The sequence below is a fragment of the Podarcis melisellensis genome (genome assembly GCF_964234715.1).
Source record: "Podarcis melisellensis genome assembly, chromosome: 2".
Taxonomy (NCBI): Eukaryota; Metazoa; Chordata; class Lepidosauria; order Squamata; family Lacertidae; genus Podarcis; species Podarcis melisellensis.
Genome location: NC_138529.1, coordinates 32,674,672 through 32,697,360, shown reverse-complemented (window position 1 = coordinate 32,697,360; position 22,689 = coordinate 32,674,672). Strand labels below are relative to the sequence as shown.

Genomic DNA, 22,689 nt, shown 5'->3' with positions numbered 1-22,689 from the left:
AGTTTTTATTTATTATATTTCTATGCTGCTTTTCATTCAAATAAATCCCAAAGCAGCTTACAAATAAAAAATAACCCTAACATTATAGATAATCACAAATACAAGATACCGTATTTTTCGCACCATAGGACGCACCGGAAAATAGGACGCACCTTGTTTTAGAGGGGGGAGAACAAGAAAAAAAAATCTCCCCCTCTCTGCCCAGCGCCCCTTCAGCAAAGCGGCAGGAGGTGCTGCGCAGAGAGGGGGAGAATTTTCCCCTTCTTGTTTTCCCGCTCTAAAACAAGGTGCCGTTTAAGGTGAGTTCAGGCGGCTACCTTGGAAGCCTGGAGAGCGAGAGGGGTCGGTGCGCAATGACCCCTCTCGCTCTCCAGGCTTCAGGTTCCTTTCGACCTGCTCTTTGGGGCTGGCGGGGGGAAGCCCACCACCAGCCCCAAAGAGCAGGTAAGGAAGCAGCAGAAAGGCGCAGCGGAGAGGCTGCTGCCATAGCCGCGCGTCACCTCTCCAGCCGGGAAAGGGTTGCGGGGCTATGGCATCTTTGCTCCATAGGACGCACACACATTTCCCCTTCATTTTTGAAGGGGAAAAAGTGCGTCCTATAGAGCGAAAAATATGGTACCATATTTTTCACTCAATAGGATGCATTTTTCCCCTCCATAAATGAAGGGGAAATGTGTGTGTGTCCTATGGTGCGAATGCAGGCTTTCGCTGAAGCCTGCAGAGCGAGAGGCATCGGTGCGCACCGACCCCTCTCGCTCTCCAGGCTTCAGGAAGCTATCCGCAAGCCTTGCAAGCCCGGCGGGAGTTCCTGCAGGCTCACAAGGCTTGCGGGCAGCAGCCTGCAGCCCCAGCGAGTGTCCGCAAGCCTGCCGCCCGAAGCACGGGGAGCCCTCCGGAGGGCTCCCTGTACTTTGGGCGAGTGTCTGCAAGCCTTGCGCGCCTGGCGGGAGATCCCATAAGGCGCGCGAGGCTTGGGGCGGCAACCTGTTGCCCGAAGCACGGGGAGCCCTCCGGAGGGCTCCCTGTACTTTGGGCGAGTGTCTGCAAGCCTTGCACGCCTGGCGGGAGATCCCATAAGGCGCGCGAGGCTTGGGGCGGCAACCTGTTGCCCGAAGCACGGGGAGCCCTCCGGAGGGCTCCCTGTACTTTGGGCGAGTGTCTGCAAGCCTTGCACGCCTGGCGGGAGATCCCACAAGGCGCGCGAGGCTTGGGGCGGCAGCCTGCGAAGGAGAGGCGCTGCGCAGAGAGAGAGAGAAGGCGCACCGCCCCTTCAGCAACGCGCCTGTCCTGGCTTCTGCTTTAGCCCTGCGCAGCCTCTTTGGGCAGGGGGAGCCTTCATCCCGCTGCCCTGAAGAGGCTTGGTGCGGTTACCCCAGAAGCCAGAACAGCCACACGGTATCCCAGAAGCAAGATCCCTCTTGCTGTTCTGGCTTCTGGGGTTCAGAATAATTTTTTCTTGTTTTCCGCCTCCCAAAACTAGGTGCGCCCTATCATGCGAAAAATACGTTAAATCTCAAAGAATTACAAATCAACAACTAATAAGCTACATCACAATTCAAGCCGGTCACAATATATGATTAAAAAACTAATACATCATTTATAATCCATAAAACAATGTTAACAACAACAAAATAGCAACCGAAAGATAAGCGGAACACATTCTCCACACATACAGGTTCCATGGACAGCTTCCAGTCTTCCTCATGCCAACCTGAAATTTTAAATTTGATAATGTATTTTTATGGAAATTAGTTTTTCCATACATGGTTCTGGAGGAATGATATCAACCAGTTTTAACAGTAATGATACCCATGGTGGCTACAGCTAACAAAGGAGGCAGAGTGTAAAAACAGAAACCACCTCTGCACCGTTTTTCTTTAGGGCCACCTGGGCCTTGTTAACAAAGAGTGCTCCAACCAGGCACAACCTTCTGCTAGGAACTCAGCTTTGGATAATGAACAACGCTGCCCACACCTGCCTGCCCCTGCTCCTTCTGAGCATGGTGTCAGCTCTTAGGCATCCACAATTCTTTCAGGTCAAAAATGCAACATGTGGACAGGGCAGGCTCAAGAAAGCCTTCCGTAGTCAACCTGCCTGCGGAGAAAGCAACAAGTGTGCTGCTCCTCGTGTACACTGAAGGAGCCGCCTTATCAGTATTTGTAGCCCAGTCATGACCCACTTCCCTAGTACTGGGAAGACAGAGCAAGGCTTTCTGTGACAGTTTCGTGAAGCAATTTGTGGAGGACTGCATCACTGCTGCTTAATTTGTGTGAAATGTATTTGAAATTAAACCAATCAAAAACCAATCTTTTCCCAATTAGAAATTTACTGGAGAAAAGACCAGGAAATTGATTTGCCTGTTCCTGGTTCTACTGCATTTACATTTCAAGGCTGCACCGTCTGCTCCAACATAAAAAACTTTAACTGTTTCCGGCCAGTGCCTCACCTGATCAAAGTACAGTGGTGCCTCGCAAGACGAAATTAATTCGTTCCGCAAGTCTCTTCGTCTTGCGAGTTTTTCGTCTTGCGATGCACGGTTTTCCATAGGAATGCATTGAAAATCAATTAATGCGTTCCTATGGAAACCGCCTTCCCCCGACCTCTTCTGGCGGGCGGCATTTTAAAATCGCCCGGGACAGCGGAGGACTTCTCCGCTGTCCGGGGCGATTTAAAAGCCCCTGGGAAGGCAGGCAGGGGGGACAAAGGCTTTCTCGCCCCGCCGCTCGGCTTCGGGACATCGTTCCGATGCCGGGCGGCGGGGGGAGGCTTTCCCGCCCGGCCGCCCGGCTTCGGGACATCGTTCTGATGCCGGGCGGCGGGGGGAGGCGTTCCTGCCCCACCGCCCGGCATCGGAACGATGCCCCGAAGCCGGGCGGCTGGGGGAGGCGTTCCTGCCCCACCGCCCGGCATCGGGACGATGCCCCGAAGCCGGGCGGCGGGGGGAGGCGTTCCTGCCCCACCGCCCGGCATCGGAACGATGCCCCGAAGCCGGGCGGCTGGGGGAGGCGTTCCTGCCCCACCGCCCGGCATCGGGACGATGCCCCGAAGCCGGGCGGCGGGGGGAGGCGTTCCTGCCCCACCGCCCGGCATCGGGACGATGCCCCGAAGCCGGGCGGCTGGGGGAGGCGTTCCTGCCCCACCGCCCGGCATCGGGACGATGCCCCGAAGCCGGGCGGCGGGGGGAGGCTTTCCCGCCCGGCCGCCCGGCTTCAGGACATCGTTCCGATGCCGGGCGGCGGGGGGAGGCGTTCCCGCCCCACCGCCCGGCATCGGGACGATGCCCCGAAGCCGGGCGGCTGGGGGAGGCGTTCCTGCCCCACCGCCCGGCATCGGAACGATGCCCCGAAGCTGGGCGGCTGGGGGAGGCGTTCCTGCCCCACCGCCCGGCATCGGGACGATGCCCCGAAGCCGGGCGGCGGGGGGAGGCTTTCCCGCCCGGCCGCCCGGCTTCGGGACATCGTTCCGATGCCGGGCGGCGGGGGAGGCGTTCCCGCCCCACCGCCCGGCATCGGGACGATGCCCCGAAGCCGGGCGGCTGGGGGAGGCGTTCCTGCCCCACCGCCCGGCATCGGAACGATGCCCCGAAGCTGGGCGGCTGGGGGAGGCGTTCCTGCCCCACCGCCCGGCATCGGGACGATGCCCCGAAGCCGGGCGGCGGGGGGAGGCTTTCCCGCCCGGCCGCCCGGCTTCGGGACATCGTTCCGATGCCGGGCGGCGGGGGGAGGCGTTCCTGCCCCGAAGCCGGGCGGCGGGGGGAGGCTTTCCTGCCCCGCCGCCGGGCTTCGGGACATCGTTCCGATGCCGGGCGGCGGGGGAGGCTTTCCTGCCCCGCCGCCGGGCTTCGGGACATCGTTCCGATGCCCGGCGGCGGGGGGAGGCGTTCCTGCCCCGCCGCCCGGCATCGGAACGATGCCCCGAAGCCGGGCAGCTGGGAGAGGCGTTCCTGCCCCGCCGCCCGGCATCGGGACGATGCCCCGAAGCCGGGCGGCGGGGGGAGGCTTCAAAAGCCTTCCGGGGGCTTTTAAATCGCCCCGGACAGTCCCGGGGCGATTTAAAAGCCCCCGGTTAGGCAGGCTTCAAAAGCCGTCCGGGATAGCGGGAAGCGCTTCCCTGCTATCCCGGACCGCTTTTAAAATGCTGGCGGTGGGGAGCAAAGCCTTTCGCCCCCGCCGGCCTTCCTGGACCTCTTCTGAAGTCCGGAGGGGGGGAAAAGGCTTTGCTCCCCACCGCCAGCATTTAAAAAAAGGTCCCCGAGATTTCCCTATGGGCTTTCGTCTTGCGATGCAAGCCCATAGGGAAAATCGTCTAGCGAAGCGTCGCAAAAACCGAAAAACCCTTTCGTCTTGCGGGTTTTTCGTCTTGCGAGGCATTCGTCTTGCGGGGCACCACTGTAATAGGTGTTTAAAACTATTTACTGTTGAGCGGAAGCAAGGGAGAGAGATTTGTTCCTACATAATCTGGATTGATATCTAGTACAGTGGTGCCTCGCAAGACGAAATTAATTCGTTCCGCAAGTCTTTTCGTCTTGCGAGTTTTTCGTCTTGCGAAGCACGGTTTCCCATAGGAATGCATTGAAAATCAATGCATTTTAAAAACCCTGGGACAGCGGAGGACTTCTCCGCTGTCCGGGGCGATCTTAAAATGCTGGCGGGCGGCAGCGCTGCCACCCGCTAGCATTTTAAAATCGCCCCGGGACAGTGGATGAATTCTCCGCTGTCCCGGGGCGATTTAAAAGCCCCCGGGAAGGCAGGCAGGGTCTTCTGAAGGCCGGCGGGGGGCAAAAGTCTTTGTCCCCCCTGCCTGCCTTCCCGGGGGCTTTAAAATTGCCCGGGGACAGCGGAGAATTCATCTGCGGGGCAGCAGGATGCTATCCGCAGCCTAGGCGGGAACTCTTCTGAAGGCTGGCGGGGGAGAAGGGCTTTTCTTCCCACCGCCAGCCTTCAGAACAGCCTTCTGAATGTTGGCGGTGGGGAGGAAAAACCCTCCTCCCACCGCAAGCCCCGGGAACAGAGGAGAAGCCCTTCGCACCTTGTCCTCTGTTCCCGGACCTCCCACCGCAAGCCTTAGGACAGGTCCGGGAACAGAGGAGAAGGCGTGCTGCGCTTCCCCGTTGTCCCCGGAGATTTCCCTATGGGCTTTCGTCTTGCGAAGCAAGCCCATAGGGAAATTCGTCTTGCGAAGCCGCTAAAAAATCGGAAAACCCTTTCGTCTTGCGGGTTTTTCGTTTAGCGAGGCATTCGTCTTGCGGTGCACCACTGTATCAGAATAGGCCTCTTTCTCATTACAGGGCCTTTTATTGTCACCTCTGTCCTCAATCTGTTCTTAACTTTAAAATGTTAGTTACTGTATATACTTGAGTATAAGCCGACTTTTCAGCACATTTTTAATGCTGAAAAAGCCCCCCTCGACTTATACTCGAGTGAGAAAGGAGCCCTTTCTCACCGCTGGCCCCACCGCCGCTGCTGCCCGTCTCTCGCAAGGGCAGACACAGGAGCCGCGGTTGGGAGAGGTGCTGCCCTGTGCTGTGCCTCTCCCAACCGTGGCTCCTATTCCTGCGCCTGCGAGCGGCAGAGGCGGCAGCAGAGGGACGAGCGGCCCGAAAGCAGTCTTTTGGGCTGCTCCTTCCTCCTCCGCCACCGCTGCTGCCACCACCACCAGGTTTGTGGTGTGGTGAACCAGCTTATACTTGAGTCAATAAGTTTTCCCGGTTTTTTTGCTAAAATTAGGTGCCTCGGCTTATATTTGGGTTGGCTTATACCCAAGTATACACAGTATTTAATCTTGTCGAATGCCATCACCTTGAGGGCCCTTAAGAGTAATGGGACATTATTATTATTATTACTCAAATTAATTATTTATATGCCACCCATCTGACTGGCTCCCGACAAAAAACAATAAAAACACAATACAGCACCTGCTGGGAGGGGTATCCCACAGGATAGACGCCACTACTGAAAAGACCCTCTGCCCGCTTCCCTATAACCTCACCTCTCGCAATGAGGGAAACACCAGAAGGCCCTTGGAGCTGGACCTCAGTGTCCGGGCTGGATGATGGGGGTGGAGACGCTCCTCCAGGTGTACTGGGCTGAAGTTCAGATAACGAGGAGTCAGAAAGTGTAGGACCTTTAAACCTGAGGGATGGAAAGCAGGAGATAAACATATGAAATAAAATTAATCTAGTACAGTGATTCTCAAATGTGTAAGCTTGATACATTTTAACAGAATTACTTCACCTCCAAGAAACAAAACAGGAAACTTGCGATATTTCATAGAAAACAGTACATGGCAATTGGAGACTGGAATGCCAGAAGTAGCGAGAGGGAGTTGGATCTGTGACTAGAGTGCCTGGGGGGTCAGACATGAACAACCCGACTTGGTCAGCAGAAAAGGAGGAAACGTGTTTCTTATCAACCCTGTTTGGTGATCCAGCCAAGCTTATAATGGAATCCTGATCTTTCACCAAAGTTCTGAAACTACTTCAGAAGATTAAAAAATGCCCCACCCACACCTCACCTAAACAGTTTTAGCAGAAAAAGAATGCTTCTTGGTACAGTGGTACCTCGGGTTACATACGCTTCAGGTTACAGACTCCGCTAACCCAGAAATATTTCCTCAGGTTAAGAACTTTGCTTCAGGATGAGAACAGAAATCGTGCTCTGGTGGCACCGCAGCAGCAGGAGGCCCCATTAGCTAAAGTGGTGCTTCAGGTTAAGAACAGTCTCAGGTTAAGAATGGACCTCCGGAACAAATTAAGTTCTTAACCTGAGGTACCACTGTATTTCCTTTGAATGGCTGAAGCACTTGGTTTGCAACAGGGTAAGTAGGACTGTCAATATAGCTAGCTTACCCAAGTATCTTGTTGCTCAAACATTTTGAACATTCTCCCAGTTCACTCAGAAAAATGTGGTCATTCAGTATTTGTAATGTCTGTCCTGCATGACCTTGAACATTAAGCCAACCTGCCCTCTCCACCCTCCAGCTCATCCCCTTTCCAATACATGCCTACTTAGTCACTGCCTTCCCTCTTCTCTTTCTTTCCAGGGCATTTACAGCTGTTTCAATGGAGTCCAGAATCTGGAGAGCCCTGCCCGCGTCCACAAACCAGACGTCACTGCTAACTCTGCTCAAGCCAACGTGTTGAAGATGCTACAGGCCGCCAAGAACATGGTGTCGACAGCCAGTGTGGGGAACTCCCTGGAGAACGCCACACGCACCATTGAGAACTGGTCAAACAGGAGCGAAAACCTCCAAACCACCTTCTCCCTAAGGACTCCTCAGCTTGTTGTGCAGAACACCAGTGGGCCTACCAGGCCAGCTCATGCCTCCGATGCAGCAGCAGCTGAGAGGCTTGGGAGGTCTCTCCCACAATCCCTCTCTCCGCTCCAGCAGTCTTTGGTGCCAGCCAGTGAAAACTGGAGAGGGACACTAGAGCAGCCGCAGATTCTTCATCCGCTGAAGTTCCGAGGCAGCTATTCTGAGGACAAGGTGCTCCCCGGTTCCACTGTGAACAGCTCCCCCCACTACATGGTAAGACCCACACCTCAGACCCATGTCAGAAACCACGTGCCACTTGGAAACCACCTTAGTGCTGCTCCCCACTCCCCAGTAGGAACTGCTAGGGAGCTTCCTCTACCTGAGCATAAGCATAAGCTGGCCTTGGCCAGAGGGCACACCAAGGAGAAATTCCACCACCAGAACGTTCACCTGGTGTACGGAGAAAGTGGTGAGGACAGCTCAGCCCAGGTGGAGCGGCTGGCTTCCACTTCCGAGAAGCGAAAGGAGTTGGAGAGCCACTTTCCGCCTCATGCCTGTGTCCACAACTCCTTCCCCAAAGCTAACAGGACTTGCAGACCCTTTCTGTACAAAGAATCTGACTCAATAGAGCTAAGGAGAGAGAAGCCGAGCCACAGAGCTGATCTCTCGAGGTCCGGCTGGGAGCAGGAGAGACCCCAGTCTCTAGGCCTGTGGAAACATCATGGGAAGTCCTCAGCCTATGGGGATGTGCCAGACCTCTTCCCCAAAGCTGGCCGGGCTCCAAAAACAATGTCAGTGCCTGGAACGCATTCCTACCCTCCCGGTTCCCTTAGGCCGAGTTATACATGCAATAGGAAATGTGTGGAGGCCAACGGCTTACCTTGGAAGGACCAGCGGCTGCTGCATTCGCAGTCCACGAGGCTCCCCTCGTACCGGGAGGCCTGCCTACACAACAGCTCAGGCGTGCACAAGGCTTCTTCCACGGTGGTGCACAAGCAGTATGCCTACATGAACTCGTACACAAACCTGCCTATCTACTGGGGGCGCCTTTACCCAGGCTCCCCGCAGCTGTGCGAACAGTCCAGTGCCACCCAGCACAGCTTCAGCCGAGCTCCCTGGTCGCCTTGCAGCAGGGACTTCCTGGTCCACCAGGATGGCCAGAGGACCATGTACTTTGGTAGCACCTACAGAGACTACAGGGACCGCAGCAGGGTGGACCCGACGTTTCTTCAGATGGTCAATACTGAGCGGAGAGACTTCCTGAGCACCCAGAGGATGCACAGCCCTTACGCAGGAAGATCGTGGAGGCGAATCTCTAGCCTAGAGTCCGAAGTCTGATAGGGGGAAGATGCTGGGGCTCTTGATGCTTGATTGGAGACTGCAGAGAAGAAGCTCATCCAGGAGGGCAAGAGACAAGGCCTTCCAAGCCAGCGTTCTGCGTCTCCCTGTTAAGCCGGTGTCAGCAGAAAGTTCTTTGTCTCTTCACTACTACCACCCCGGATCAACGTAAGAGCAAGTGACCTTTCTCCATCCTCTAATGGACCAAAACGCAAAGCGGGAGCAGCTGAAGGCACTTTATTGACTGATTCCAAAGTCTTCCATTGCTGGGCACTGGGATGTCCTCACTCGCGTACAAGATGACTCTCTCATGGTGGTGATTCACAGTCATGCTGCTTCTGTGGATAGCTTATGAAGCATCAGTTGCAGTGTCAACCATCTACATTTCAGTGCCAGTTTATCGTTCAGAGCATGGCTGTCTGTGACACAGTGGGAAATGCCCAACAGCCTCCTATTAAACAAATAAACAAAATGATTAGGACTATCTTGCTTTCCCATAATGCACTGATATAAATGGAGACTGTATAGAGGACTGAACAGGGGGCATAGTATGATATTTTTAGTGTTTTACATTACTTTCTGGATCTTCATAAAGAGCCCAAAATGCCAAATGGAGGTTATTAAATACACACTTCTTAAAATGTATTCACACACCCTTCCTTTCTCATTCTTTCTTTTTGGCCACATTGACAAGGTTGCCTTCTTCAACCTCCCTTGAGTCAAATGCACCAGGACATGAGACATCCCTAGATGTTACCTTCATAGCTCTCTCTCTCCCCCCCGCCAAGCCCCACCAGGAGAAGAAGGGTGTGTGAGGTGGAGCGGGGTTGCATTTGCCACCTTTAGTTCAAGGCAGAGGATCCTTGGCTAGGATCCTTGGCTAGATAAGGCAGCAACAGTAGATGAGTGTGGGGGCATACACCAAACTCTCCTCTCCTTGCCATCGCTGCTTAATTCACATTAGACTGGGACTAACCTGCCACTGTTTTTAACCTAGGTCCTAAAAACACACCTTTAGCAATAGACTACCATCACTGCACCAAGGCCTCATCTGCACTATGAATTAAAAGCAGTAGCATACCACTTTAAACAGACATTACAACTGGGACTTGGCAAATCTTGTGATTAGAATGAGACTAGACAGCATTACTTAGAGCTCTTATCCATCTTCACAGAGTTTTTGAAATCTTTTTGGTCCAACTTAGTCTACACCAGTGGTTCCCAATTGAAGTCCCCCCAACTATTTTTTGTCATTTTTGCATGGTAATATCACAAATTTTATGGTCTGGTTTGTTTTAGTATACCTAAAATCCTTTGCTTATTAGGGGCTACCCCAAATTTTGTTCAAAAAATTGCTTTGCAGACGTAACTACAATAGAATTATTAAATTTTCTAGCTCATTGGGAAGCACTGGTCTGCACTGATTGGCAGCAACTGTCTAGGGTTTCAGACAAGAAGTGTCCTTCTCCCTACTTGGGGACTTAATGTGGCTCCTTCTGCATGCCAAGCAGATGCTCTGCCCTAAGCTACTGCTTTCCCTGTTCAAAAATTCTGAACCACATGCTAATACTTGAAAATGAGTGATGCAATTTAACTGGGACTAGCATCCGTGAAAGTATGCAGGACTGTGAGTGAATTTCAATTTGTTGGGTGGGGTTATCAATTGTTAGGTTTTCAGTTCTGCACAATAACCTGGTCTTCCAGATCCATTAAATGAAGACTGGCCAGCCTGCCCTGGGTAGTCTTTCATGCCTGTTGGAAGTGCTCTCAAGTTATACATTCCGTATGAAATTCGGGCAATTTGTAACCCTATTGCCTATGTCTGCTCCATGGTGTCTTGAATTGTAGTGAGTTCCCTTCCCAGGCAAGATCCTGCGGGTGCACTCAAGAGCTGAGGATCAAAATATAACCTTACATTGAGCCGGCTCAAAGATATGCCTTGTAGTCCCTATCCTAGCCAACTATAAAGCTTCAAGTACCTGAAGTGCTGATTACTGAATCCAAGTTTACTCTGGTCCTTTTTCAGGCAACTGATAAAACGAGGCTCAGACAGCCATCCAGTCAGCCTACACTGCCAGTTGTGTAGTTCAGGCTTTTGTGTGCCTCCCCAACCCCAAATGATAAGTGCACAGGGACTGGTTTATAGCATTGTTTTGACTTCTGCTTGTAGCAAGCTTTGCAAACCATAAAGCCAACTATTAAAAGCATCATAGTCAAGGAAAAGGCAGCATGTTGCCTTCTGAGCAGTTCCTTTGATCAAGTGGGGACCATCAGAAACGACGCCTGTAGCATCCTGCTTCTCATTTAGAGATAGATTGTTTGCAACCCCCTGGGATTCTACTGTCATGGATAGATCTCATAAATTGGCCATTTTCCATAGGAAAATATGACATGCAGATCTTGGAGATAGTAGGGCTGAGCAACATCTGGCTTTCAACACTGCAATATATCACCAAATAAACATTGTGATATATTGATATATCACAATGTCTGAAATAAGGATGGTGCTGGTTATCAACTTCATGATTATCAGTATAATACAGTGTTTAGCTGGTGATATATCACAATGTTTGATATAAGGATGAAGCAATGTAGAAGCATTGCCCGGCATCAGAGTTTTCCCCCCAATGTGATTTTTGCACAGCACACGTGCCCACACACACATCATGATTTGCAATATATTGCCAGGTCAAAAAATATGAAACTGAAATCATGATATGGACTTGAAACTGGTTTTGGACAATATATTGATATACTGTCCAGGTACTAGTGGTGAAACAAATCTGCGTCCTCCATGGAGGATCCTGCAGCCCTCATTGCCAAGAACCATTTCTAGCAAACAGGAGAAGTAAAGAGTGATCTTTCACATGGCATTACAAAAGCAGCACAAACATGCACTAGCAGTGGGCAAGTCAGGTCTCAACCAGAGCCTGTCAATTATATATTCATAAGCAAAGCAACCCCACCAGCTTCCTATGAGTCTTACAATATTCACCTTGAGGCTACATGAGATGATAATCACTTCTGAAGATAATGAAATATATATCTTTTTTTAAAAAGTTCAATTTCTTTTGAAAATGGGCTACTAGCCTAATATTTGGAAAATATCACAGCTCAGCAATGCCCCTGCCTAGCCTTCCCCACCCTCAGCAAACTTGACAGCATGAAAGTTGAGCTGTTTTAACAGAAACCGGAGGAAATTCATTTAATTTAGCTCCAGTCTGTTTTAAGGAGAGAGAGAGAGAAGAGACCTTTGATATTTTGCCTGTTCATTTCTACAAGGCTCGTTGTTGTTTTTTTGAGATTCATTCACTTTGTCTCATTACAGTCACAGTAGGATCAAAGGCCTCCTGAGGAGCCATCACCTAACTGCTAATTTTTCACTTAACACCACAAGATAGCTAGGGGTTGGTGTGACTAATGCACTGCCTTCATTTGACTTCACTCTCAGAGTTGCCTCCTCTCCAAACTGGAGTGCACAATGCCTGCTAAATACCTGGGACAAAGTGCCATGGAGGGTGCAATGAAGTTCATTAAGGCTGAAGAGCTGAACTGCTTTTCTTTCTGCTGGAGGGGAGTCATTTCAGGTTCGGTTTGGGGGGAGAACTCTCCCCTCCCTCTTTTTATGTTTTAATGAAGCATAATGACCATAACTCACAATACCTAGATGCCATAGCAAGCGGCATAATAATAATAATAATAATAATAATAATAATAATAATAATAATAATTCATTTATACCCAGACCTCCCTGGCCAAGGCCAGGCTCAGGGCGGCTAACACCGAATATAAATTACAATAAAACGTAATAAAAAAAGAACCCCAATTAAAATACAGCTTAAAATGCAGCCTCATTTTAGTAGTAGCCCATAAATCAAGACCATAAAGGGAGGAAACATCAGATATTCACCCGAGCCAGCTGTCCATGCTGGTCCTACATGGGCCAGCAAAAAAGCCAAGGGAAAAATTATATACCAAATCCCACATAAGGGGTCAGAGTGAGTCCAAGCCAAAGGCCGGGTGGAACAGCTCCGTCTTGCAGGCCCTGCGGAAAGATGTCAAATCCCGCAGGGCCCTGGTCTCTTGTGACAGAGTATTCCATCAAGTCAGGGCCAGTACTGAAAAGGCCCTGGCCCTAGTTGAGACCAATCGAACCTCCTTGAGGCTCGGGACCTCCAAAGTGTTGTTATTGTGTTACACCCCATACGAAAAAAGAAAAAGTAGTGGCAACACACCCAATATAAAGCAAGGACAGTGGGTAAACACTGGGCATCTAAGTTTGAAACATAAGAAATAAAATCCTACCAGATGATACAGAAGTATTCTGGGTCCTCCACATCTCTGGAGACCCGCAATTTAGTAGCCAAAGTCAGTAAGTTCTTATTCCACAAAGGTTTTCAAAATGGCGCCCTGCACAGAAGGGTGGCCATGACAGATGACAGCAGAGGAGGCCAACAGGGGTAGGAGGCAGATCTGCTGCCTCTGTCAGGTACGCAGCAGCAATTATTTGCTTCTGAGCCACTAGGTGATACTTTAAATCAGGGGTGTCCAACAGGTCCTGAACCCTCCCAAAACGGGACGTTCCTCCCTAAAAAAGCTTAACAACTTTGACCTGAACTGCCCCCCCAAAAGGGGTAGATCACTGCCAGTTTTTAATTGTGTGAGTAGATCGCAGTCTCTTGGAAGTTGGCTGTCCCTGCTTTAAATCATTCAAGTGAGAATTTTCTGTGTGCAAGAGGATGGGCAGAACCTTTGCATCCATGTCACACTATTTGTTTGTTTGTTTAGTTATTTAGTTATTTCTACTACTACTATTATTCCTGGTCTTTTTGTATCGACTGAAACAAGTGCACAGCTGAAAACAATTTAGAGCTGCTTCTGGCATGATGCTTCCTAACTTGCACAATATAATAGCTAATCCCTAACACTAGGGAAGGAGCTATACTTCAGGAATATCCAGATGAGAATCTGACACTGACACCCACCCACACCCACCCACCCACAGTGGCAAAACACCTAGAGCTTCCCTGCTGTTTCTTGCACTAAGGCACCCCATATTTAAAAGTTAAAGATTTGAAAGTTGCCTGTAAATATGCAGTGGCCATGAGCTCAGATCTGACCATCTCCTTTTTTTCCAAGTTGCAAACTTCCTCAGCTGGGGGTGGGGAGGCTCACTAAGCACTTCTGACCATCCAGCCAATTCCTCTGCTGCGCTTGAGAGAGCAAGGACAGTGCTTGTTGTTATCCCAACCAATGCCAGAGTCCATGAATTACAGTAAAATGAAATTAGCCTGGACAATTAACTTACAGAAACAGACACTGAAATACTGTCAAGGAAATACCAGGCTTCCAGGGTTGATGGAATTATCCCCACCAAAATCAAGCACACTCTTAATAAGAAGAATAGTAGTAATAGCTACAGTGTACTGCAAATAGACTTCAACATGCCATTCTTCTGCCTCACCTAGGGATGGTTAGGTTCCATGTCCGTCTAGGCTCCACTTCCACTGCAACTTTAATTCCATCTGCGTCAGCATCTATTGCAGGCACCAAGATGTCCAAACCTGAAAAGAAAACACAAACACAAATAGCACCCAATTAAACCAGCCTCTGGAATAATTACTCAAAACCTGCCCAGCTGCAGCCATAAAACACAGAAGGCAAACAATGGAATAAAGGGGAAATTTATTGGGGGCTAAAATTGGGAAGGCAGAAGAGGAGTTTACACTAGAGCAGTAAATCTGTGCTTGGTCTATGCCACTTCAGGCTACAAGCAGGGACCACCCTTAGTGAATGCTGCTCTGGACAAAAAAATTCTGCACATGGAAAAGTAGCATGTCAGGGAAACAAGCTAGACAAGAACTCTTCTCACTGGTATCAAGTTTTCTATATGGAGGATGTTGCTGTTGTTAGCAGAGCAGAATGAACCCCCCCCCTAAAATGGTACAGCTCAGACCTAATTTTACCGCTTCAGAACTTGCTAGGCTAGAGACAAGAAAAGGTGAGAGGATAAAATGTAGTATTTCTGATACCCTAGACAGAATTTAATACAGCAAAATACTCTGGTGCATTAGCAGTGCCAACCAAGTCAGATTATAGCTCATTGCTTCCCTGGAATACAGATGGGAAACAGTTTAAAAAACAAACATTTAGAGGGTTTACTTAAGCTGCCCTCCTCCCCAAAATCGCACTGGAAATGTTTGCAAGCATTTTATACCTTGCTCAAGAAGATCCTTTGTTCAAACCATGAGCACCCGGGTCCAAATAACCTTTAAGCCTCAAATAAAAGGATTGCCCTAGCCTGGGGCTTTTGTTTCTTTGGGTAGCTAAGCCCTATGACCAGGTCAGAAGCTGCTTTTAACCCCCCACCCCAAACTGCAAAAGTAGTTTGCTGATTGGCATTGGGGTGTGTGCTTCTCATGAGAAACAGGTCTTCAGTCTCCTTCAGGTTCCTGGCTCTTTGGTCCTAGCAGGGTAAGGCAAGTTGCCCAGGACTGCATGTACCCTTGAATCACAAAGCTAGAAGTTACATGTTGGCTGACATGGCTGTACATTCGTATTTTCCTTTTCTGTTAAGCAGTCCTCCAGCCACATCTCTTTGGTATGAACATGTGGGTGTGGGTGTGAGATATCTAGATATCACACACACACCAGTTCCCTAAACTAGTTTGCTTACCTTCTGAGTAGTCAAAGACAAGGTTTTGTTAAGGTGAGAGAATAAAATGTAATATTTCCGGTATTTCCTAGACAGAATTTAAAACAGCAAACTGGGACGTCACAGACTGCTTGGATACAGAGGAATGGGGGGAGGAACCAGCAGGGGAAGAAGGCTCAGAGCCAGGGGAGTGGTGGTGGGGCAACGATGAGTGGCCAGAGGGAGAAAACGGAGGAAGTGTCAAAAGCTGAAGAGGTAACAGGGCTTAGTGAGCTGGAAGAGTCTGTGACAGAAAGAAGTCCAGAATCAGAGGCAGAAGCTGAAGCAGGAGAGGAGGGAGGCCAAGAGGCAGAGATGAAGAGGCACAAGTGTCTCCCTCTCCCACTGCAACAAGCTCTCCTCCTCTCTGGACTCCCAGGCCCAGCAGAGGCATAAAGAGGCAGAGGAGAAGTCAGCTTCATGCAGGCACAGTCTCAGACTGCTTGGGGAAAACCCTGGAGAGGATGGGACTTAGGCAGCTGTGGGGAGCCAGGGACCTTCAGTCTCAGCAACTGCTTCATGGGGGCAAGACCTGCCAGAGATGTGTTGCTATGCAAATTAGGCCTGGCACTCCTGTGCAGATCCTGTTTTTGGTAATAAATAGTTAACTCCAACTGGCTTGGTTGATTTCCTGCTGGCTTGTTCCTGTCACTGGAGATGCTAGGGATTGACCCTGGGATCTTCTGCCTGGAAAGCAGATACTCTACCAAGGTACCACTCTACCTTTTCTATAGCCTAGCCTGTGACATCTTCTTTAATCGGTACTAGCATCCATAGCTGCAGGAAGCCAAAGCACTTTTATGTTCCCCCCACCTTAAAAGAAAACACACACACAATGCACAGGGGCACACCTGAGTCATGGAGCCCGGGGCATGCTGTAGTAAAACAGGACAGAAGACCTTTAAAATCCCAGAGCCAACACTGCAAAGGGCTTAATGGTGCGACAGGGCAACGTCCAGTTTGCCACATGCCGCGCTCTCAGCAGCGTTGCCAATCGCTCCCGGAGAAGGAGGGGCATGTGGGGAGGTGAGATAACAGGATCAGGGCTGCCCACGATGCCGTTGTCTTCTGAACAAGCAGCTTTGGCAGAGAGAGCAAGAGGGGCTGCTGGTCTGGACAGCCGGCTCAGAGGGTATTACAATAATCAATCCTCGTGGTCACAAGGGCAGGACTTGCTGTCACAGTGTCGTCATGGGATAAATGAGGGCACAGCTGGAGCAGATTGCAGGGCCTGGCAAGGAAAGCTCGCGGCCACGTGTGACACGTTGTGGGCTCTGCCTGCAAAAGGGCACAGGGAAATGTGATGCTGAGAGGAACTGATTCTCCCACGAGTCAAAATACCAATAGGCAGCGCGGAGATACCGTCAGCTAAAAAGGGAGGGAGGGAGGGAGGGAGGGAGGGAGGGAGGGAGGGAGGGAGGGAGGGAGGGAGGGAGGAAGGAAGGAAGGAAGGAAGGAAGGAAGGAAGGAAGGAAGGAAGGAAGGAAGGAAGGAAGGAAGGAGGGAGGGAAGGAAGGAAGGGTGCCAGGGAACTCTGGGCAGGAGCTGGAACTCTGGGCAGTTGAGGGGAATTTGGAGCATTATCTTTACTACAGATTGCATGACGACATCCAGAATCTTGCATACACATGCATGCACACATGCACCCACTTATCTAGCATAAGATGGCTTTTATTTCTGGAAATGCAGGAACGTGTTACTACGGTGTGTAAAATACGTCAGCACTGCACTCTAATCCTGCCCAAACGGCTTTCTGTGCTTTGCCATGCTGCAATCATAAACATATTTCCTCAGGATAAGTCCTCCTGAAATGAACTACATTAAATTATTATTGTTGGTGGGGGGTTTGGGGGGGGCAGGCGGGTTAGACTTGCTTGTTTGTTTATGCCAGGCATAAACACTCCTCGTTTTCCTGTCCCTCTTGCTTCCCACTTCCTTCCTCTGTCAAACACAACAGTGTGTCAGAGCTCGTGTAAGCATGGAGGAGCTCCAAACAGAACTGGCAGCCCAAAGATTTAAATGTGCAAGGATGTTTGCATGATAAATCAGAGGAGAAGGTTAAGGCTGCTTCGTTCTTCGCAGAGTACATCTATAACATTTTCTTCCTCTGCCGATGCTACAGGAGTGCTCCCTTGGTTAGGTGACAAGGGGGAAGTGAATAATAAAAGTGACAAAAATAGAAATGCAGAGGGAAGAGATCTCAGAGGCTGAAATTTATTATGTATTTATTTAAAGCATTTTTACCCTGTTCTTCAGCTGAAAAGTCTCCCAGAGTGGTTGACATAAGATCAATAAAAACAAAATAGAAAAATAAATAAGGCAGCTGTTGCCCACAGATTTCCAACCTAAAAACACAGCAATGAAAGGAAAAGGGAACAGGAGGGAAGAGGAAAACAAGGAAACTCAGAAACCTGTTCTTGAAACTATCAGCAATCAGCTGGAATGGAGAGTTCAGGGAGAGGAAAAACCAAAGGTGTCAGTCTTCAGCCCTGCTTCTCTTCCCTGCCTTTGCTCTGCAGCTTGTTGTAATGGGTGCTAATAGATGACAGTTGAAGGAAGCAGGAGCCAATGGAGCTGATCTGTCAGCAGAATGGATGGACACAAACCTACCCTCTTTTGTAAACTGCTTTGAGGTTTTCCTTTACAATCATGCGGTATATAAATGTTATGAAATAAGTAAAACAGCTCTGGAAGTCTATTCAGAAAAAAAGAGCAGACAATGTCTCGAATCTTTACATTTCTTCCATGCACAGAAAAGAGTTTAAAATCACCCTCTCCTTTATGTGGTTGGAGGAAAGAAGGCACTTTTGGCAGACGCCTTCTAAAGAGGCATTTCTGTGCCTGCCCATCACTCAAAGACTCCCCTCATCTTACCGACATGTGCACTCCTGCTACCTTGTTTCACTTTTCACTTTTGTCACCTTATGCCATTCTCGCAGTACTATAAATATTCAGATATTGTGGTAAATAAAGCAAGCATATGGGCTGAATTCATTCATCCAAATCAAGGAACCCGATATGAACCATTTAGGGTATGAACAGGAGTTGTTGCATATTTTGTCTAAGGAAATCAAACCTGAATGACACCCCCTCACGTATGCACACCTCACAAGGCATTTAACAGATGTATCGGCCAGTGCACTGAATGCTAATTCAGTCATCTGTCTTGCCCTCCCCCTCTGTGTTATTATGCAATGGGCAAGCAGTGTGGATTTTTTTTTTTAAAGATCAACATGAATGTTAATTCAACTTAAAGTCTTGTTCCTCACTGTAGTTTTGTTTTAAGGACACAACTAATAGCTTTTAAAAGTCGAAAACCTGGAAGGGTAGTCTTGTGATGTCACCCAATGCCCACAAATCAGTACCACTCACAGCCCCATCAAGTTCAAATGGAAAGAGCAGGTTCTCTAAACTTATGAAAGAATGGCACTTCCGACCCAAATTTGGTGGTTGTGCTGCCACAATGGAACTTGCAGACAGTAACAGCAGCTCAACAGTGGAGCAGACTCCCTTGGAGGTGTTTAGACAGAGGTTGGATGGTCAGCAGTCATGTATGATCCACTTCAAATTCCCGCACTGAAGGGGGTTGGACTAGATGACCCTTGGGGTCCCTTCCAACTGGACAATTCTCATTCTGAAATCTTGTAGGCAACCTGATTTTGTGTATAGCAGGATGCAGAAGATAAAACTGGAACAAAGTTTCCTAAGAAACAAAAATAAATACATAAAATAAAAATAGTAGATTGTGGCAGCGCAGCCAGCTTTCTGAAATGCTAATAAAAACTGAGCAGGGCAGATCAACAGGCTTGGCTGCAAATTAAACCATGTGGAAGTGTCATTTCATTGGGAAATAGCTTATTCCCTTGTGCCACTCAAAAGCTCTACCCAGGGATAATATTGAGAGCAAGGGAGCCTTGGGGGAATAAGAGTTGAGGATGACAGAGTGGGAGGCATTTGATCTCTTTGTAATGGGGGAAAGCAGCTTTCAGAGAGCTGTCTTCTGAAAGAAGTTGAAACAGGGGAACCACCTCCTCTTAACAAGGCACTTCTGGGTCTGTGCATATCACATGTTTTGGTCCCTGGCTCCCGTAATATTCAGTACTGTAATTATCTCGTGTGTTTATCCTGAAGGGGATCAATGTATTTCCTCCGCCAGCCTAGAAGCATTTGATCCACTGAGAAGTCAGGCAGCAACTTGTGTTTCTGAGGCAGAATCCGCATCCCAGTCAGAGGCAGAATCAGACTGTCCACCCATTGCCAGAATTACAGCATGATCCTGTAGATGCCTAGCACTCTGAAGAAGCCCCTTTGTAGTCCCTCTTAAACACCTGGGTCAGTGGGAGTAGAGCACTTCAGCCTTGGTTGTTCAGATGATATATCTCACAGCCAAGAGGACCATTAGGCATAGGTGCCAACTCCCCGGGTGACTGACCACCCACCAAATTCCCCATGAAGAGGCCGGGCACCTACAAATTTTGGTGCCAGGGCCATGCATGCTGCATGCACCCATGGCTCTGGGCAATCACAGTTGTGGGGCCAAGCTGGCACTCCTGCAACTAGGGTAGGGGTACTTCCTTCTCCTTTCTTAAAGTTGGCTACCTGTATCTTGTCATAACTGTCTATGACTCAGATACACAGTAGGGAGGCTTCTGTCCGTGTCACAGTTATTTGTCAGTAATAGCCCACCCGCAATCTGAAAAGTGAAGGAGGCTTAGGATGGTAACCGTTTCTTAATAAAAGAAATAATCTGAATGTATTCAAAAACAGCAACAACAAACCCTTCATAGTATTACTGCTACAACACTGCTTTTCTTTCTCATAATCTTTATGCATCTTCTACTATAGTAACATGCTAGGGAACTGAAAATAAAATCTAATCTGCTGGTGGAAACACTTATAAATGTCCACTATATTTTTGGTTTGTGCTCTAATCCATCATTCTGTCACAGACAAAGAAAATCATTACCCAAAAAGGGTGGGCGAAGCACACAAACTCATGGCCCTTGCATTTTTATTTTTTATTTTAAAAAACCCCCAAATTCCAAATATGAAGCAAACCAAGGCCCAAATCCTGCCATGCAGCTCAGGAAGGACCGCAAAGTCTGGAATACAAAATCCAGCTTGCTGTAAGGTACGGTCCAAAAAGGGAGAAACAAGTCCTGCTTGCACCTCTATTGATGCTACTAACTCACCAAGATCCCTTCCCAGAATGCAAAAGGAGCTCAAGCAACGGAACAAACAGCTTTGGACAAGCTTTGGTCTCTCAGTAACCTGGTTTGCATGTAACACTGTGGCATGGTGTGAACGAACAAGTGCACAGTGCTCAGCAAAAAACATCATGGCTGCTTTGCTCTTCCTCTCCCCTGCTGCCACCACATTGTTTTGGTGAAGTGTTAACATCCGAACTCGGGCTCATGGTTTGTCTCACTCCAAACAAACCGTGAGCCATAACCAAGAACTGTTCTTGGCTCACCACTCATGGTTTGTAGCCCAATAGCCTGGCAGCAGCCACAGGGGGAGAAGAGAAAAGCAGCTTTCTCACTGTGGACTGGCAGGCGTGCTCATTCCTGCTAAACCATCGTTTGGTTACATGCTGGTGAGGGCACTCTGAAAGGAGCCTATGGGAAGCTTGTCCATGCACCAGCTTCCTCTGTGGCTGGTTTCACAATGTGGGTGGTGGAGGTGGAAGAGATTCCCTTAGAAAGAGGCACTGCAGGGCTGTTTGATTATGCCTTCTGCATTGATCCTGCTTGCTAGGTCCAAAGACGATAGCAGCAATTAGTCACAGCACCTGTCTGGTTGTTGTTGTTTAGTCGTTTAGTCATGTCTGACTCTTCGTGAACCCATGGACCAGAGCACGCCAGGCACTCCAGTCTTCCACTGCCTCTTGCAGTTTGGTCAAACTCATGTTGGTAGCTTCGAGAACACTATCCAACCATCTCGTCCTCTGTCGTCCCCTTCTCCTTGTGCCCTCCATCTTTCCCAACATCAGGGTCTTTTCCAGGGAGTCTTCTCTTCTCATGAGGTGGCCAGAGTATTGGAGCCTCAGCTTCAGGATCTGTCCTTCCAGTGAGCACTCAGGGCTGATTTCCTTAAGAATGGATAGGTTTGATCTTCTTGCAGTCCATGGGACTCTCAAGAGTCTCTTCCAGCACCATAATTCAAAAGCATCAATTCTTCGGCGATCAACCTTCTTTATGGTCCAGCTCTCACTTTAATACATCACTACTGGGAAAACCATAGTTTTAACTATACGGACCTTTGTCGGCAAGGTGATGTCTCTGCTTTTTAGGATGCTGTCTAGGTTTGTCATTGCTTTTCTCCCAAGAAGCAGGCGTCTTTTAATTTCATGACTGCTGTCACCATCTGCAGTGATCATGTAGCCCAAGAAAGTACAGTAAAATCTCTCACTGCCTCCTGGTATAATGGCTAAATCAGGGCTTCATGCATGCACTCCACACCTTTTATCTACCATAAGAGATGTTCTGGGTTTGATGAAGCCAGCAGAGATGAGGAAAAGCACTGGAGGAAGGAGGCCAGCAGCTGTTCCAAACAGGGTGACCAACTATCAAGGACAACAGGGTTCCACTGCCTTCATGAGCTGTGCAGAAGCAGAAATTTTAGCAGGTGCAGCCTCTCTCATTTTTGCACAATAAGCCACACGTGCTGAAATTCTGGTCCTACAACAGCTATTGAGGTTAGAGGAGCCCTAGCTGCTTCTTCTCTTTGCACTTGGCAACCTTCAGCCTGCTTCAGATGTTGAGATTAAGCCCCATTATATTCCAATCTAGGGATCAAGCAGAGTTGCCAAATCAAAGCCAAATGAAAACCTACTGTTTGTGAATGCTTTCTTGACACTGCATTTTCACATAAGGGTCTGCTTCCTTAATGTTGCCAGATCAACACCCACCCACCCCTGGGAGGCTCCACTGCTTTTAAAAAGTGGCAGCAGACTTGTGTTTCCCCTTCTCTGCCTCTCTTAAAAGGAGCCCTCTCGAGATCTGTTCTTGGCAATCTTATTCTTCCAAGGATCCCAGCCCTGGATAAGCTTGGGCAGCCTGCTGTCACTCCTTGCACTGGCTGCTCAGAGCAGGAGTTCATCTCTCCCAACGCAATGCACTCTCCTCTGCCATCTCCTCCTCTCCCCACCCCCCCCCTCCCACAGCCAAATATCTCAAAAGGCACTTCCCCCATCGTGGTGACATTTGGCTTCGCAGCCTGATGGCTTAATTGTTCTTTATTCATCAGCGCAATTTTGTTTTAATTGCTCGTATGCCACCTTCCAGAGCATCGCAGAGAGGGTGAGGCAGATGGGGGCTTTATAAATAAAGCAGGCAAATAATATGCAATGCCATCTTCCAGTTTTTGAAAAGCCAGGGAGGGCTGGATGTTTTCTAGGCCAG

The 22,689-nt window shown here is 49.3% G+C and overlaps 1 protein-coding gene and 2 long non-coding RNA genes across 4 annotated transcripts in view; 1 reads left to right on the top strand and 2 right to left on the bottom strand.

The window, feature by feature from the left end:
• The window catches only part of GRIN2C (glutamate ionotropic receptor NMDA type subunit 2C), a 93,027-nt gene extending 83,790 nt beyond the window's left edge, over positions 1 to 9,237 (top strand). For both annotated transcript variants that reach the window (XM_081899557.1, XM_081899556.1), the window contains exon 13: positions 7,042 to 9,237. In XM_081899557.1, the coding sequence (XP_081755683.1) occupies positions 7,042 to 8,592 (1,551 nt within the window). In that variant the 3' untranslated portion in view covers positions 8,593 to 9,237. The remainder of the gene's footprint in view (positions 1 to 7,041) is intronic.
• On the bottom strand, positions 1,516 to 8,244 carry LOC309363580. The gene is made up of 3 exons (XR_014165431.1): positions 8,135 to 8,244; positions 5,989 to 6,131; positions 1,516 to 1,711 (listed from the first exon to the last, which is right to left on the bottom strand). It is a non-coding gene; the product is annotated as an uncharacterized lncRNA (long non-coding RNA).
• The window catches only part of LOC309363610, a 27,922-nt gene continuing 14,246 nt past the window's right edge, over positions 9,014 to 22,689 (bottom strand). The window contains exons 2-3 of the long non-coding RNA XR_014165471.1: positions 14,057 to 14,156; positions 9,014 to 9,043 (exon numbers count right to left, since the gene is read on the bottom strand). This is a non-coding gene — a long non-coding RNA (uncharacterized lncRNA). The remainder of the gene's footprint in view (positions 9,044 to 14,056; positions 14,157 to 22,689) is intronic.